The sequence below is a fragment of the Nerophis ophidion genome, linkage group LG28 (genome assembly GCF_033978795.1).
Source record: "Nerophis ophidion isolate RoL-2023_Sa linkage group LG28, RoL_Noph_v1.0, whole genome shotgun sequence".
Lineage (NCBI taxonomy): Eukaryota > Metazoa > Chordata > Actinopteri > Syngnathiformes > Syngnathidae > Nerophis > Nerophis ophidion.
Window position 1 is genome coordinate 15,220,427 of NC_084638.1, and position 14,900 is coordinate 15,235,326.

Genomic DNA, 14,900 nt, shown 5'->3' on the forward strand with positions numbered 1-14,900 from the left:
CCACACTGTTCCTCCTGAATCCGAGGTTCGACTATCCGGCGTAGCCTCCTTTCCAGTACACCTGAATAAACCTTACCGGGAAGGCTGAGGAGTGTGACCCCACGATAGTTGGAACACACCCTCCGGTCCCCCTTCTTAAAGAGAGGAACCACCACCCCGGTCTGCCAATCCAGAGGTACCGCCCCCGATGTCCACGCGATGCTGCAAAGTCTTGTCAACCAAGACAGCCCCACAGCATCCAGAGCCTTAAGGAACTCCGGGCGGATCTCGTCCACCCCTGGGGCCTTACCACCGAGGAGCTTTTTAACTACCTCAGCGACCTCAGCCCCAGAAATAGGAGAGTCCACCACAGATTCCCCAGGCACTGCTTCCTCATAGGAAAACGTGTTGGTGGGATTGAGGAGGTCTTCGAAGTATTCCTTCCACCTATCCACAACATCCGCAGTTGAGGTCAGCAGAACACCATCCGCACCATACACGGTGTTGATAGTGCACTGCTTCCCCTTCCTGAGGCGGCGGACGGTGGTCCAGAATCGCTTCGAAGCCGTCCAGAAGTCGTTTTCCATGGCTTCCCCGAGCTCCTCCCATGTCCGCGTTTTTGCTTCCGCGACCGCTGAAGCCGCACACCGCTTGGCCTGTCGGTACCTGTCCACTGCCTCCGGAGTCCTATGAGCCAAAAGGACCCGATAGGACTCCTTCTTCAGCTTGACGGCATCCCTCACCGCTAGTGTCCACCAAGGGGTTTTAGGATTGCCGCCCCGACAGGCACCAACTACCTTGCGGCCACAGCTCCGATCAGCCGCCTCGACAATAGAGGTGCGGAACACGGTCCACTCGGACTCAATGTCCGAGTGACATGTTCAAAGTTCTTCCGGAGGTGGGAATTGAAACTTTCTCTGACAGGAGACTCTGCCAGACGTATATATATATATATATATATATATATATATATATATATATATATATATGTATATATATATATATAAAAAATGGATATTTCTGTCCGTCATTCTGTCATACATTTTTTTTACTTTTACGGAAGGTTTTTTGTAGAGAGTAAACACTTAATTGAACGGTTTAAAAGAGGAGACAACACGAAAAAAATTTAAACTAAATGAACCATTAAATGAACCAAAATATGACTTATTATATCTTTGTGTAAAATATTGGACACAGTGTGCTGTCAAGCTTTTGGGATGCGATGCAAGTGTAAGCCACTGTGAGACTATTGTTAATTTTTTGTGTAAATGTTTTTAATGATAATATCAATGAGGGATTTTTAATCACTGCTCTTTTAAAATTGTTATTAATTTTGATAATATTAATTTTTGTTCCACTACTTTTAAATTGTACCGTGTCATGTTTGTATGTCCTCAATTGCTGTTCTGAATGTTGCTGGGTTGGGTTTGGTTTTGGAATTGAATTGCATTGTTTTGTATTGTTTTGTTGGAATGGTTAATACAATAATAAAAAAAAAAATAATAATAATAATAATAATAATAAAAAAATAAAAAAAAACGGGCAGCGGGTGACCCATCTGGTCCTTGCGGGCTACCTGGCGTCCGCGGGCGCTGCCTTGGTGACCCCTGCACTAGAGTAACAAAAGATACAGTGGTTGGTTGATTGATTGATTGATTGATTGTTCAACCTTGAGCAGTGACCACAGTATCCTCTGAAAATTGTGATGTGTGGACCCGGATATACTGCACAGTCCTACAGATATTATAGTACTTAACTACCGTTTGTTGCATTCCTCGAAATTAGGATGCTAACAAGTTTTCAAAAAAGAAAACTTTTTTATTAGAGTCAGTGACTCTAATTCAGTATTGCGGATTCATTTGAAACCAAGAATATATGTAAAATATTAGATGGGATCTGAACCATTTCTTACTGACACATTTGTCAGCATTTAATCTTTTTAAGTCTACAGTGTCGGTCGGTACTTCTACTGTTGGAAGTTATGTTCTGCAAAAGAAACAAACACCTCTACTTTGGGGTGCATTAGTTCTATTTGACAAGGACCAATTATTTTCGCCTCAGAAAACAGACAAGTTTCTCACCAGGAAAACATCCATCCATCCATCCATTTTCTACTGCTTGTCCCTAAGCGATGGTATTTAACTCTACGTCTCCATAAAGCTAGGGAGCACATACTGTTAGCAGAGTGGTGCAGCAGAAGCGTGCTGCCCCCATAATCCAGAGGTTGATATTTCGAATCTATCCTCTATCTTGAGTGTTTAAGGTGAAAGGAATCCACGAGGTTCCACTTACACTGTTGGTTTTCACGTCATGATAAGAACACCCATTGTGCAGACTTCACGCCGAAGAACAGTCAAACTATTTTCCTGTTGCCTTTTTTGAAAACGTCAATGTTAATGCTTTGCATCCAATGAGCATAAACATGAGATGGAAAATAAATTAACTGCTCCCAGACAGGGTAGGTAATGTTTCCCTGACCGGGAATTGAACACAGCCCGTGGAGGTGAGAGCGCCGAATCCTATCCACTAGACCACCAGGGAGATAACAAATAATCCAGACACTTGCCTTCTGCCTGCCTTTTAGACGGATGCACGAAGCCCCCACACCATGTCAGTTGTACAAAGTCAGAAATGTGTTTTGCAAAAGTCTTTGAGCGGGAACTTTTGTGTCTTAGGAAACTCCTGCATGAATATGGACTTGGGCTTAGAAAAAGTATACAACTCTAACAAGAGCGAACATGTCCTCTTTAACTCCTTGGTGTAGTCTGTGTTGAGGTTGAGGTTGTTGTTTCCACACAATGTCACCAGACAGGCCATCTCCCTCCTGCAAGTCGCTCTGTGCCGACCAGCGATACGTCACTGCGGTGTGATCCGAATACAGGAACAAATACTGAATGTCTACGGTGGGGGTGCAGATTTTCAGAAGACACTTTGACAAAAACATACATGTCCACCTTTTAGCCATACCAAGTCAATGAAACAAAACTGTCCATTGCTGTATTAAATAATTGATGTTGAAGATGAATACATTTTTGCATTTTTGTTTCTGGCACAGATGCCATGGACCTTCCTGAATCCACTTCACTTTTGGAAAGTCTACCTTTTTCACTATCCTGGGGCTTCATCCTTATAACTGTGTGGGAAAGTCAGACCAAAAGCCTTTGTAATCTGCATACTTACAAAATGATTTAGGTTGATAAAACATGGCATATTTACACTTTCACTCATTTTATGTTGTATTTGGATTGTTGCACACATCCTCACCCCGGGTTGTGTTCTTATTGATCACAGGAAGAATGCGGTGTTGACTAATGGGGATCCTTAATAAACTAAACTAAATTCCTAGCGTAAAGAACTCTCAAGCTAATGTTTTGGCCTGATTTCCACAAGTTTTCCAGAGCATTCCAAATGAGGACCAAGCTAGATCTAATTGCTTAGGTCAGGAAAGAAACAAGTGGGTTACCAGAACAGAAATGGCTGTGGTGGGATTTGAACCCACGCCTCCTGTGAGACTGGAGCCTAAATCCAGCGCCTTAGACCACTCGGCCACACAACCACTGTAAGGATGTTTTAGATGATGAATTTATCGGTATTATGAGACGGCAAACGTATGACATGGCATCACTTTGGTTGTGGCGTGGCAGGGATAGGCTTGGATCGTTTGCTTGTCCTTTAGAAAACACTGAAAGATGCAGTCCTTGTTAGTATAGTGGACAGTATCTCCGCCTGTCACGCGGAAGACCAGGGTTTGATTCCCTGACCGGGAGCTGATTTTGGTTCCTGTTATTTTCATCGGTTAACATCTTCTTCAACCTTGAGCAGTGACCACAGTATCCCTCTCTGAAAATTGTAACGCTTAGACCCGGAGATACTGCACAGTCCTACAGATATTATAGTAATTTACTACAGTTTGTTGCATTCCTCGAAATCAGGATGCATAACAAGTTTTCAAAAAGGAATACATTTTTATTACAGTCAGTCACTCAAATTCAATATTGCGGATTAATTTGAAACCAAGAAAATATGTAAAAGATTAGAAAGGATTTAACCTTTTCTTACAGATAAATTTGTCAGCATTTAATAGTTTTAAGTTCACAGTGTCGGTACCAGTTCTACGGATGAGACAAATGTCTCTACTTTGTGGAGCATTAGTACTACAAACCCCGTTTCCATATGAGTTGGGAAATTGTGGTGGATGTAAATATAAACGGAATACAATGATTTGCAAATCATTTTCAGCCCATATTCAATTGAATGCACTACAAAGACAAGATATTTCATAATCAAACTCATAAACTTTTTTTTTTTTTTTTTCTTCAAATAATAATTAACTTAGAATTTCATGGCTGCAACACGTGCCAAAGTAGTTGGGAAAGGGCATGTTCACCACTGTGTTAAATCACATTTTCTTTTTACAACACTCGATAAACGTTTGGGAACTGAGGAAACTAATTGTTGAAGCTTTGAAAGTGGAATTCTTTACCATTCTTGCTTGATGTACAGCTTAAGTTGTTCAACAGTCCGGGGTCTTGTTGTCGTATTTTACGCTTCATAATGCGCCACACATTTTCGATGAGGGACAGGTCTGGACTGCAGACGGGCCAGGAAAGTACCCGCACTCTTTTACTACGAAGCCACGCTGTTGTAAAATGTGGCTTGGCAATGTTTTGCTGAAATAAGCAGCGGCGTCCATGATAATGTTGCTTGGATGACAACATATGTTGCTCCAAAACCTGTATGGACCATTCAGCATTAATGGTGCCTTCACAGATGTGTAAGTTACCCATGCCTTGGGCACTAATACACCCCCATACCATCACAGAAGCTGGCTTTTGAACTTTGCGCCTATAACAATCCAGATGGTTATTTTCCTCTTTGTTCTGGAGGACACCACTTCCACAGATTCCAAATATAATTTGAAATGTGGACTCGTCAGACCACAGAACACTTTTCCACTTTGCATCAGTCCATCTTAGATGAGCTTGGGCCCAGCAAAGCCGGCGACGTTCTTGGGTGTTGTTGATAAATGGCTTTCGCTTTGCATAGTAGAGTTTTAACTTGCACTTAGAGATGTAGCGACCAACTGTAGTTACTGACAGTGGTTTTATGAAATGTTCCTGAGCCCATGTGGCGATATCCTTTACACACTGATGTCGGTTTTTGATGCAGTACCGCCTAAGGACTCAAATGTCCGTAATATCATCGCGTACGTGCAGTGATTTCTCCAGATTCTCTGAACCTTTTGATGATTTTACGGACTGTAGATGGTAAAATCCATAATTTCCTTGCAATAGCTCGTTGAGAAATGTTTTTCTAAAACTGTTCGACAATTTGCTTACAAATTGGTGACCCTCGCCCCATCCTTGTTTGTTAATTACTTAGCATTTCATGGAAGCTGCCTTCCCAATTAGCCTGCAAACCTATGGGATGTTCCAAATAAGTGTTTGATGAGCATTCCTCAACTTTTTCAGTATTTATTGGCACCTTTCCCCACTTCTTTGCCACGTGTTGCTGGCATCAAATTCTAAAGTTAATGATTATTCGCACAAAAAAAAAATGTTTATCAGTTTTAACATCAGATATGTTGTCTTTGTGGCATATTCAACTGAATATGGGTTGAAAATGATTTGCAAATCATTGTATTCTGTTTATATTTACATCCAACACAATTTCCCAACTCATATGGAAACGGGGTTTGTATTTGACAAGGACACATTATTTTTGTCTCAAAAAAAAGACAAGTTTCTCACCAGGAAAAATCCATTCATCCATTATCTACCACAAGTCCCTAAGCGATGGTATTTTAATCTACGCCTCCATAAAGCCAGGAAGCATGTACAGTTAGCAAAGTGGTGCAGCAGAAGCATGCCGGGCCCGTAACCCAGAGGTCGATTGATCGAAGCTAGTCTCTGCTATCTTTCATGTGAAAGGTATACGCTAGGTTTCACTTACACTCTTTGTTTTCATGTGACCTAATTTTCAACCTCATCATCATATTGAGAATACATAAACCTGTCAACCTTGTCAATAAAACCATAAAAATTCAACTTGTTTGCTTTGTACCATGTCTCATGTTTAGTACTCTCATCATCCGGCAACAGAGACAACAAAGTTTTTTGCACTTTTCTGGTCGCATGATATAAATCCATAAACCTGATCAATTCTTCCTTTAGCTCATGTGAACGTGTTTCGTCATTTAACACGACAATGACTTCCTCTTTCAGCGTTGAGAGTCTTTGCAACTTTGATTTTATTTCCCCCTGCAAACTTTCAATTTTGTGACCTAGAGCAGGGGTGCCCACACTTTTTCTGCAGGCGAGCTACTTTTCAATTGACCAACTCGAGGGGATCTACCTCATTTATATATATCATTGATATTTATTTATTTATGAAAGAGACATTTTTGTAAACAAGTTAAATGTGTTTAATGATAATACAAGCATGTGTAACACATATAGATGTCTTTCTTTCACGAAGACAAGAATATAAGTTGGTGTATTACCTGATTCTGATGACTTGCATTGATTGGAATCAGACAGTAATGATGATAACGCCCACATTTTCAAATGGAGGAGAAAAAAAGTTGTCCTTTCTGTACAATACCACATGAAAGTGGTTGGTTTTTGGCATCTAATTCATCCAGCTTCCATACACTTTACAAGAAAAACATTGGCGGCTAATTCCTTAGCTTGCTTGATTGACATTCACGGCACCCGAGGGTCTTGTGAGATGACGCTGGCCAGTTCATTATTATGAAAAAATGACAGAGAGGAAGGCGAGAAACACTTTTTATTTCAACAGACTTTCGCGCCGTCCCTTCCGTCAAAACTCTAAAGGCCGACTGCACATTTCCTATCTTCACAATAAAAGCCCTGCTTCATGCTGCCTGTGTGAACAAAATAAGAGTCTCGGAAAGCTGGCGTGCACATCACTTGTGCACGCCAGCTTTCTGAGGGAGCGCTTGTGCACGCCAGTTTTCCGAGACTCTGTATGAAGCATGGGCTTTTATTGTGAAGATAGGAAATGTGCTGTCGGCCTTTAGAGTTTTGACGGAAGGTACGGCGCGAGAGTCTGTTGAAATAAAAAGTCTTTCTTGCCTTCCTCTCGGTCATATTTTAATAATAATGATCTTGCAGCAGCCAGCGTCATCTCACAAGACCCTCCCGTACCGTGAATGTCATTTAAGTGACGTCTTGGTGAAGATTGATGATCACTAATTTTTAGGTCTATTTTTTTAAAAGCCTGGCTGGAGATCGACTGACACACCCCCCGCAGTCGACTGGTAGCTCGCGATCGACGTAATGGGCACCCCTGACCTAGAGCATTGGGTGTCATTTTTACCACACGTTTTTTCCCCTCAGCCCCTTGCCCATCATTGTCACGTAGAGCCACACTGTCCTCCTGTGGCTGTTTATGTTGGTCAGCGCAGGTGTGTGCTCCCCCCTCCTCCATTTGGAAAAGTCAACCCACGCGCAACTCAAGTCAAATAGTCACCAATGCATTGGATTTGTCAATATTTGTGTGCACACATTTTAACAATGGCAATTTTTGTATTATTGTTGCTTCCCTATAAACAAGTTGCGTTCCAGTGAGGCAGTTTTTGACTTAGTGTAGCGGTAAAGTCCTGAATCATTACTGGTACTGGTTGCCGAATATAAATGAAGCAAGTTCAGATGTTGGCAGCAAACTAATAATCCATGTCCAGAATTGTGTTCATGTTTTACAAAAATATTTATTATCATTAAGTCGTGTTATGAAACTCATTTTGTCACAAAAACTGAAAATACACGGGAGCAAAAAAATACTAGCCTGGCACAGTAAAAAACTGTTGCGCCTCCACTCAGCAACACCTGAGCATCCCAGCTCCTCCCTAAGTAGACTGGCACTTGGCCTTGAGCCAAGCCCTTTAGTGACGTCATGAATTCGACAAACAAAAAGAGTATATGGCTCTAACAACTGTCATCTAGTGTATTGGACTTGCAACGGTAAATAAACTTACTTGTAAATGATAATTTGATAATAATTCAACAAGATGTAACAAAAGAACAACAGTTATCATTACAGTATCATTTTAAATGTTGTATTAAAAATTTAGATTTATTATCACAAACAATATTATTACCACACACAAAAGCACCAAAAAGTGGAAACGTTGAGAACAGGTATCGATTTCGGTGGACTGGAAGCTGTGCCGTATCGGTTGAAAAGTGAATGGTAACCATCCCTACCAGGAAGTGTTGTTGTACTGGAAACTGATTTTTCAATGAGTTACAATTAATTTTCATCACACACAATACTCCACTATGGAATTGTTGTTATATTAAAATGAGAAACAAATCCATCTTTGTACAGCAATGGTTTGAAAAAGGCATTTGGTCGCTGATGCACTTATTGAGTGATAAAAGTATTTTATTATTTGAAGACATCATTAAGTATGACGCGCAAATACAAAAATATACAAAACAATATATATAAAGGCTATCGTTCCAAATATTCTTATTACATAATTTTATGTTTTTCAATTATTTACTATTTCTTCTTTACTGTATTTTATGTGGAACAAAATAAATACTCATAACTTGAAAGCTTCCATTCTTCCAAACACAAAGGAGCTCATTTAATTAAAAAAGACGGAATTGACTACTAAAATTTATTTTTAGGATGTTTTGCAATTTAAGACAACACTTTTTTGTTCTGTGATAGGGAAACAAATTGAATAAATGCACAGTAAATCTCTGTGGGATGATGTACAATATTGGCTTTTGCCTGACACTCCAAACTTTGATTGCATACTAATGCACGTACTTGACTAAAAAAAACAATAATATATTTAGAAGCATATTGAAAAGATTGTTACACAAACAACAATGTCACACATGTTATATGTGCTGATTGTTAGAAAGTCAAAATTAAAGTCTTGACAGTTTATTTCAAATCCTGCAGTTTCATTTGCTGCTGCTGTTCTCACCAGCACACTTGTGTTTCTTACACTGGTACTTAGAAGAAAATCTTTCACCACACACACTGCAACTCAACACTTTCTCTCTTGGGTGTGTTCTCATGTGTGCTACAAGGTTTGATTGGTCACAAAAGCTTCTGTTGCAGATTGAACAGGAAAAAGGTTTTTCACCAGTGTGTATTCTCTTGTGTTTTTTCAAACTCTGACTTTCTGTAAAACTTTTACCACAGATTGAACAAGAAAAAGGTTTTTCTCCAGTGTGTGTTCTCATGTGTACTTTCAAATTATGACTTTGTGTAAATCCTTTACCACAGGTTGAACAGGTGAAATGTTTTTCTCCAGTGTGTGTTCTCATGTGTCTTTTCAAATATTGAGTTTGTGTAAAACCTTTACCACATGTTGAACAGGAAAACATTTTTCACTAGTATGTGTTGTAATGTGCACTTTCAAATTGTGACTGAGAACAAAACATTTACCACAGATTGAACAGGAAAAAGTTTTTTCACCAGTGTGTGTTCTCATGTGCACTTTTAAATACCAATTTTCTACAAAACCTGTACCACATATTGAACATATAAAAGGTTTTTCTCCAGTGTGTCTTCTCATGTGTGTTTTCAGATGACAAGGGTATTTAAAGGTTTGGTCACAGTGAGAACATGTGAAGTGAGTGTTGTCAGTGTGACATGTCTTATCATCTTTAGAGTCTTCATCATCAGTGTCAGGAGAGTGTGACGTTGTGTCCTCACTATCTGATAGTGGAGCTAAGAGCTTGTCTGCTTGTGATCCTCCACAGTGGTCTCCATCAGCTTCTGTTGTCATGTGTTGTGTTGAGCTGCTGCTTGGAGGCTCCGCCCCTCCCCTCTCCTCACTTTCACCTGTGACCTCATCATCTTCACTCTTCACAGGGACAGCAGTCAATGGGAACTCCTCCAGTCCTTCAAGATGATCTCCCTCCTGACTGATGTTGTGTTCCATCGCTTCATCTTTAATGTGGGGGGTCAGTGAGTCTTCCTCCTCCTTTTTACAGGAAAGGGTCTGTGTCAAAGAAGAAAAGGAGACGCCAGAGGGTCCGTGGCGCCTGGTCTTCCTCTTTGAAGGATCCTCCTTCCCCATCCTGAAGCTACACTCCTGTTTTTCAGGCAGAAGTTGTTCTTCACAGACAACTGCAGAACACAAAATGACAAACATGCTTGAGAAATGTCCAGATCATTTAGTAAGTTCACATGAGGCATTCAGTCCGTTTACATGTACTTAAAAAAACAAGTTATTATATGAATTGGCCTGAAAACAAACACACTACTCTTTACATTATTATTCACAGGAAAAGAAGACCCTTTTTACGAGGGCTGGGCAATATTGTCTAAAATTTATATTGCGATAAATTCCCTGCTGCCTGAGTGCAGCTGGGATAGGTTCCAGCGCCCCATGTGATTTTAATGTCAGTTACTGATGTATAAACCTGGAGAAAAGATTAGGTCGTTTACAGTGTAAGTCTGTATTCTGTATTGTTGTCTCTGCTATGACGCCACCTTGTGGTCAAATTTGCTCACTGTGAGTGCTGTAGTTTGAAAGTGTATTTCATTTTGCTTCGTGCTTTGAACCCGAAGTAAGGTTTCGTCATTGATTCCGCCAAGCAACGTTTGTAAGTGTAACCGAGTGTGAAGCGACCGGGATGAGAATCAGCACCTCGAAGTCCGAGTCCATGGTTCTCGCCCAGAAAAGGATGGACTGCCATCTCCGGGTTGGGGAGGAGACCCTGCCCCAGGTGGAGGAGTTCAAGTACCTAGGAGTCTTGTTCACGAGTGAGGGAAGAGTGGATCGTGAGATCGACAGGCGGAACAGTGCGGCGTCTTCAGTAATGCGGACGTTGTATCGATCCGTTGTGGTGAAGAAGGAGCTGAGCCCAAAGGCGAAGCTCTCAATTTACCGGTCGATCTACGTTCCCATCCTCAACTATGGTAATGAGCTTTGGGTCATGACCGAAAGGACAAGATCACGGGTACAAGCGGCCGAAATGAGTTTCCTCCGCCTAGTGGCGGGACTCTCCCTTAAAGATAGGGTGAGAAGCTCTGTCATACGGGAGGAACTCAAAGTAAAGCCGCTGCTCCTTCACATCGAGAGGAGCCAGATGAGGTGGTTCGGCCATCTGGTTAGGATGCCACCCGAACGCCTCCCTAGTGAGGTGTTTAGGGCACGTCCAACCGGTAGGAGGCCACGGGGAAGACCCAGGAAACGTTGGGAAGACTTTGTTTACCGGCTGGCCTGGGAACGCCTCTGGATCCCCCGGGAAGAGCTAGACGAAGTGGCTGGGGAGAGGGAAGTCTGGGCTGCCCTGCTTAGGCTGCTGCCCCCGCGACCCGACCTCGGATAAGCAGAAGAAGATGGATGGATGGATTAATACATTCTAAGGCCAGCGTGGCTCGGTTGGTAGAGCGGCTGTGCCATCAACTCGACGGTTCCAGGTTTGAGCCTAGTCACAGCTGTTGTGTCCTTGAGCAAAGTACTTTACCCACCTGCTCCCAGTGCCACCCACACTGATTTAAATGTAACTTAGATCATGGGTTTCACTATGTAAAGCGCTTTGAGTCACAAGAGAAAAGAGCTAAATAAATATACTTCACTTAAAAGGGAGTCACACTTTATTTGTATTTCGCCTATCAAGAAGAAATGTATTTTTTAATTTTTTATGCATTCCAAATAGTAAATAAATGCGATCAAAAGTCTGCTTACAATAGAGACTATTACAGTTGAACTATTCTGCCTACAAAGAACTTCAAAAACATCCAAACACCTCCATTAAGGTTTTATGTACATGCAGTAGGTATATATTGGTAGGTTGGTAATGCATGGCATCCTGCCAGCTGCTATGCTGACAGTTATTTTACTACCTGTCATTAAAGACAAGGCTGGTAAGGTAGGGACTATGGACAATTATCGACCTATCGCCCGAGCCAGCATGCTATCTTAAGTGCTGGAAAGTGTGATAATATACAGAGTTGGGGATCTTATTTGCACCGCAGACAACCAATTTGGCTTTAAGAGCAAGTACAGCACTGACTTGTGTATTTATGCTTTAAAAGAAGCAGTCGAAAAATACAGAGCGCACGGCCCTACAATGTTGGTAGGGTTTATTGATGCATCTAAGGCATTTGACAGAGTCAACCATCTCAAACTCTTCACCAATCTGAAGCATAGGGGTGTTCTGGGTATATTCTGACATATTGGTACAACAGGCAGACGAAGCAGGTAAAATGGGGGAGTAGTTTATCCTTTCCCTTTAGAGTTGGCAATGGGGGTACGGCAGGGTGGGCTTCTATCACCAGGCCTATTTAGCCTGTCTATGGATGACCTGTCAAGGCAGTGGGAGAATGCAGAACAGGATGCATCATGGAGAACACCTTCATCAACCAATTTATGTACGCTGATAATTTGGCCATTATATCTCCCAGTAGTGCAGGGTTCCACCAGTTTCTTAACATATGCTCACACTATGGAGTCAAGTTTGACATCAAGTATAATGCCACAAAGAGTATGGTAATGATATGTAGGACCAAGGAGGATCAGCATCTTAATTTCCCAGGTTTCTATTTGTCTGGTCAAACACTGTCTGTGTGCAACAATGTCTAATACTTAGGCCACATCATCAATGACAAGATGGAGGATAATGCTGACATGCATTGACAGAGAAGAATGCTGGTGAGAAAATGTCATTACTGTTCCGATGAAACGAAGGTGTACTTGTTTAGAGCTTACTGCACCCCTATGTACACAGCACCCCTCTGGGTGAGGTTCAAGAAAGAGAGCTTGCACAAACTCCAGGTTGCATACAATGACTGTCTCAGAATCCTGCTCAGAAAGCCCAGAGGTAGTAGTACCAGCAAGCTTTTTTGTGATTTAGGGATAAACACCTTCCACGCCACCCTGTGAAAACTGATGTTTAAGTTTATATGTAGACTGCAGGGGCCCAATAATGGTTTTATTATACAGATAACCAATCCTAGGTGTAGTTCTGTTAGGTACCAATCCAAATATGGAAACACTGGTATCTGTGCCTCACAATACTAAAGTCTTGGGTTCGGTCCTGGGCTCGGGATCTTTCTGTGTGCAGTTTGCATGTTCTCCCCGTGACTGCGTGGGTTCCCTCTGGGCACTCCGGCGTCTCTCCACTTCCAAAGACATGCACTTGGGGATAGGTTGATTGGCAACACTAAATGGGCTCGAGTGCGTGAATGTGAGTGTGAATGTTGTCTTTCTATTTGTGTTGGTCCTGTAATGAGGTGGCGACTTGTCCAGGGTGTACGCCGCCTTCTGCCCGAATGGAGCAGAGATAGGCTCCTGCACCCTTCGCGAAAAATGAATAGATGGATGTTGTCTGAGCCTTTAATAGAATGTGTAGAAGCATTTTAAAGTATATTTTTATTGATGCTTATAATTATTTACTATATGTTTTTTTTTACTGAATATGCCCATGCATCCATTTAAGTTTATTCTACAAATGGACTGGGATAGATAACTAAATTTTACGGGTAGTTAAATTCGACAGAACAAGGACAACCACGCGGTTGCAAGTACCAGACGTATATACAGTATGTACATCATCCTTACAAGACAACCAAACTTCTTATACAAAATATATTTAAAAATAGCGTTAATAATTAAATATAAAGTTATTAAAAATGTGAAAGTAAGAAGTAAACAAACCTGTTCTGTGTAACACAACTTGATGATGTTTCTTATAATAAACATCCAGTAGTTCAGGGGTCGGGAACCTTTTTGGCTGAGAGAGCCAAGAAGCCAAATATTTTAGAATGTATTTACTTAAGAGCTATATAATATTTTTTTAACACTGAACACAAATAAACACGTGCATTTGTAAGTAAGACCAACATTTCTAGAGTAAAATAGGTCTGTTATTCTTTGTAATAACATTGTTATTCTGAAGCTAAATGTGGAGGGGCGTGGCCTGTGGGCCTGCAGCGAAGCGGGATGTTGCCAGGATCGGCCTTGAAATCAGCGACAGGTGTGTAGATGGTCCACCTGGGGCTTGTTATCTAATCATCTGTTGCTCTGTTATAAGCAGCAGCCAGGAGGAGAGACGGTGTTGGAGCTAGAGCCAGAGCGCGAGCGAGAACAAGAGAGAAAAAGACAATTCCTGGAAAGCAACTGAGAGACTCAATGAAAAATAAAACAATATTGTAACCCTGAAACAGGCTCTAATGTCGGTGCTTGGTGGTCTGAAGAAACCCCAGGAGGGCAAGCCCCACACTAACCAATAATAAATAAATAACTTCTTACCATTAACGCCACTTCTTGAACAGGTGCGGTAGGAAACGGATGGATGGATTAAAAATGCATGAGAATGTTTTGTATTTTGAACGTTATTTTTAACACTGTGATTACAAGTGGAATTATTCATTACTTATCGTGTTAAGCTATGTCAGGTCAGATTTATCCGAGAGTCAGATGCAGTCATCAAAAGAGCCACATCTGGCTCGCGAGCCATAGGTTCCTTACCCCTGCAGTAGTTGATGTCGCTCGTCCTCCTCTTTGGTTGGACAAAGTTCCTTCTCGTACTTGGCAATCGTTCCTTCGCACATTTTCACACAATCACAACACTTTACACTCACATTAGTTCCCTACTTAGCGATGTTTAAATAACTTCCGTGTCTCTTTGTTAGCAGCTAACAAGCTAAGCTAACTAGCCAGCTAAACTAGCTGCAAGCTACCTTAAGTGAAGCTAGCAAACAGGAGAAGTGTCAAAGTGCGTCCAGACTAATGTATCTGGCTACAAACAATTATTAACCGTGTGTACTCTATTAAACAACATATATGTAAGAATACAGAAATATAATGCCCGCGTTTAGGACTTCTCCGTCAGACGCCATCTTGCTTGATCACCCGATCGGTCCACGCATGCGCGTTAACAACGTCACTTCCGCCAACTTGTTTTGTGTCATCTGTA

The 14,900-nt window shown here is 41.5% G+C and overlaps 1 protein-coding gene and 1 non-coding gene across 3 annotated transcripts; both read right to left on the reverse strand.

The window, feature by feature from the left end:
* Positions 1–3,453: 3,453 nt before the first annotated feature.
* Positions 3,454–3,535, reverse strand: trnal-uag (transfer RNA leucine (anticodon UAG)). The gene has a single exon. It is a non-coding gene; the product is annotated as a tRNA-Leu (tRNA).
* Positions 3,536–8,615: 5,080 nt separating this feature from the next.
* LOC133545672 (zinc finger protein 614-like) lies at positions 8,616–14,844 on the reverse strand. Of its 2 annotated transcripts, none has more exons than XR_009804912.1 (2): positions 14,453–14,844; positions 8,616–10,101 (listed from the first exon to the last, which is right to left on the reverse strand). XR_009804912.1 is itself a non-coding variant. In XM_061891476.1 (2 exons), exons 1-2 carry the CDS (start codon positions 14,352–14,354, stop codon positions 9,302–9,304), a joined length of 921 nt encoding a protein of 306 aa, XP_061747460.1. In that variant the 5' UTR covers positions 14,355–14,442; the 3' UTR covers positions 8,616–9,301. The 2 variants fall into 2 exon arrangements, 1 of the variants encoding a protein (XP_061747460.1); XM_061891476.1 differs by lacking the exon at positions 14,453–14,844 and adding an exon at positions 14,234–14,442.
* Positions 14,845–14,900: the final 56 nt, after the last annotated feature.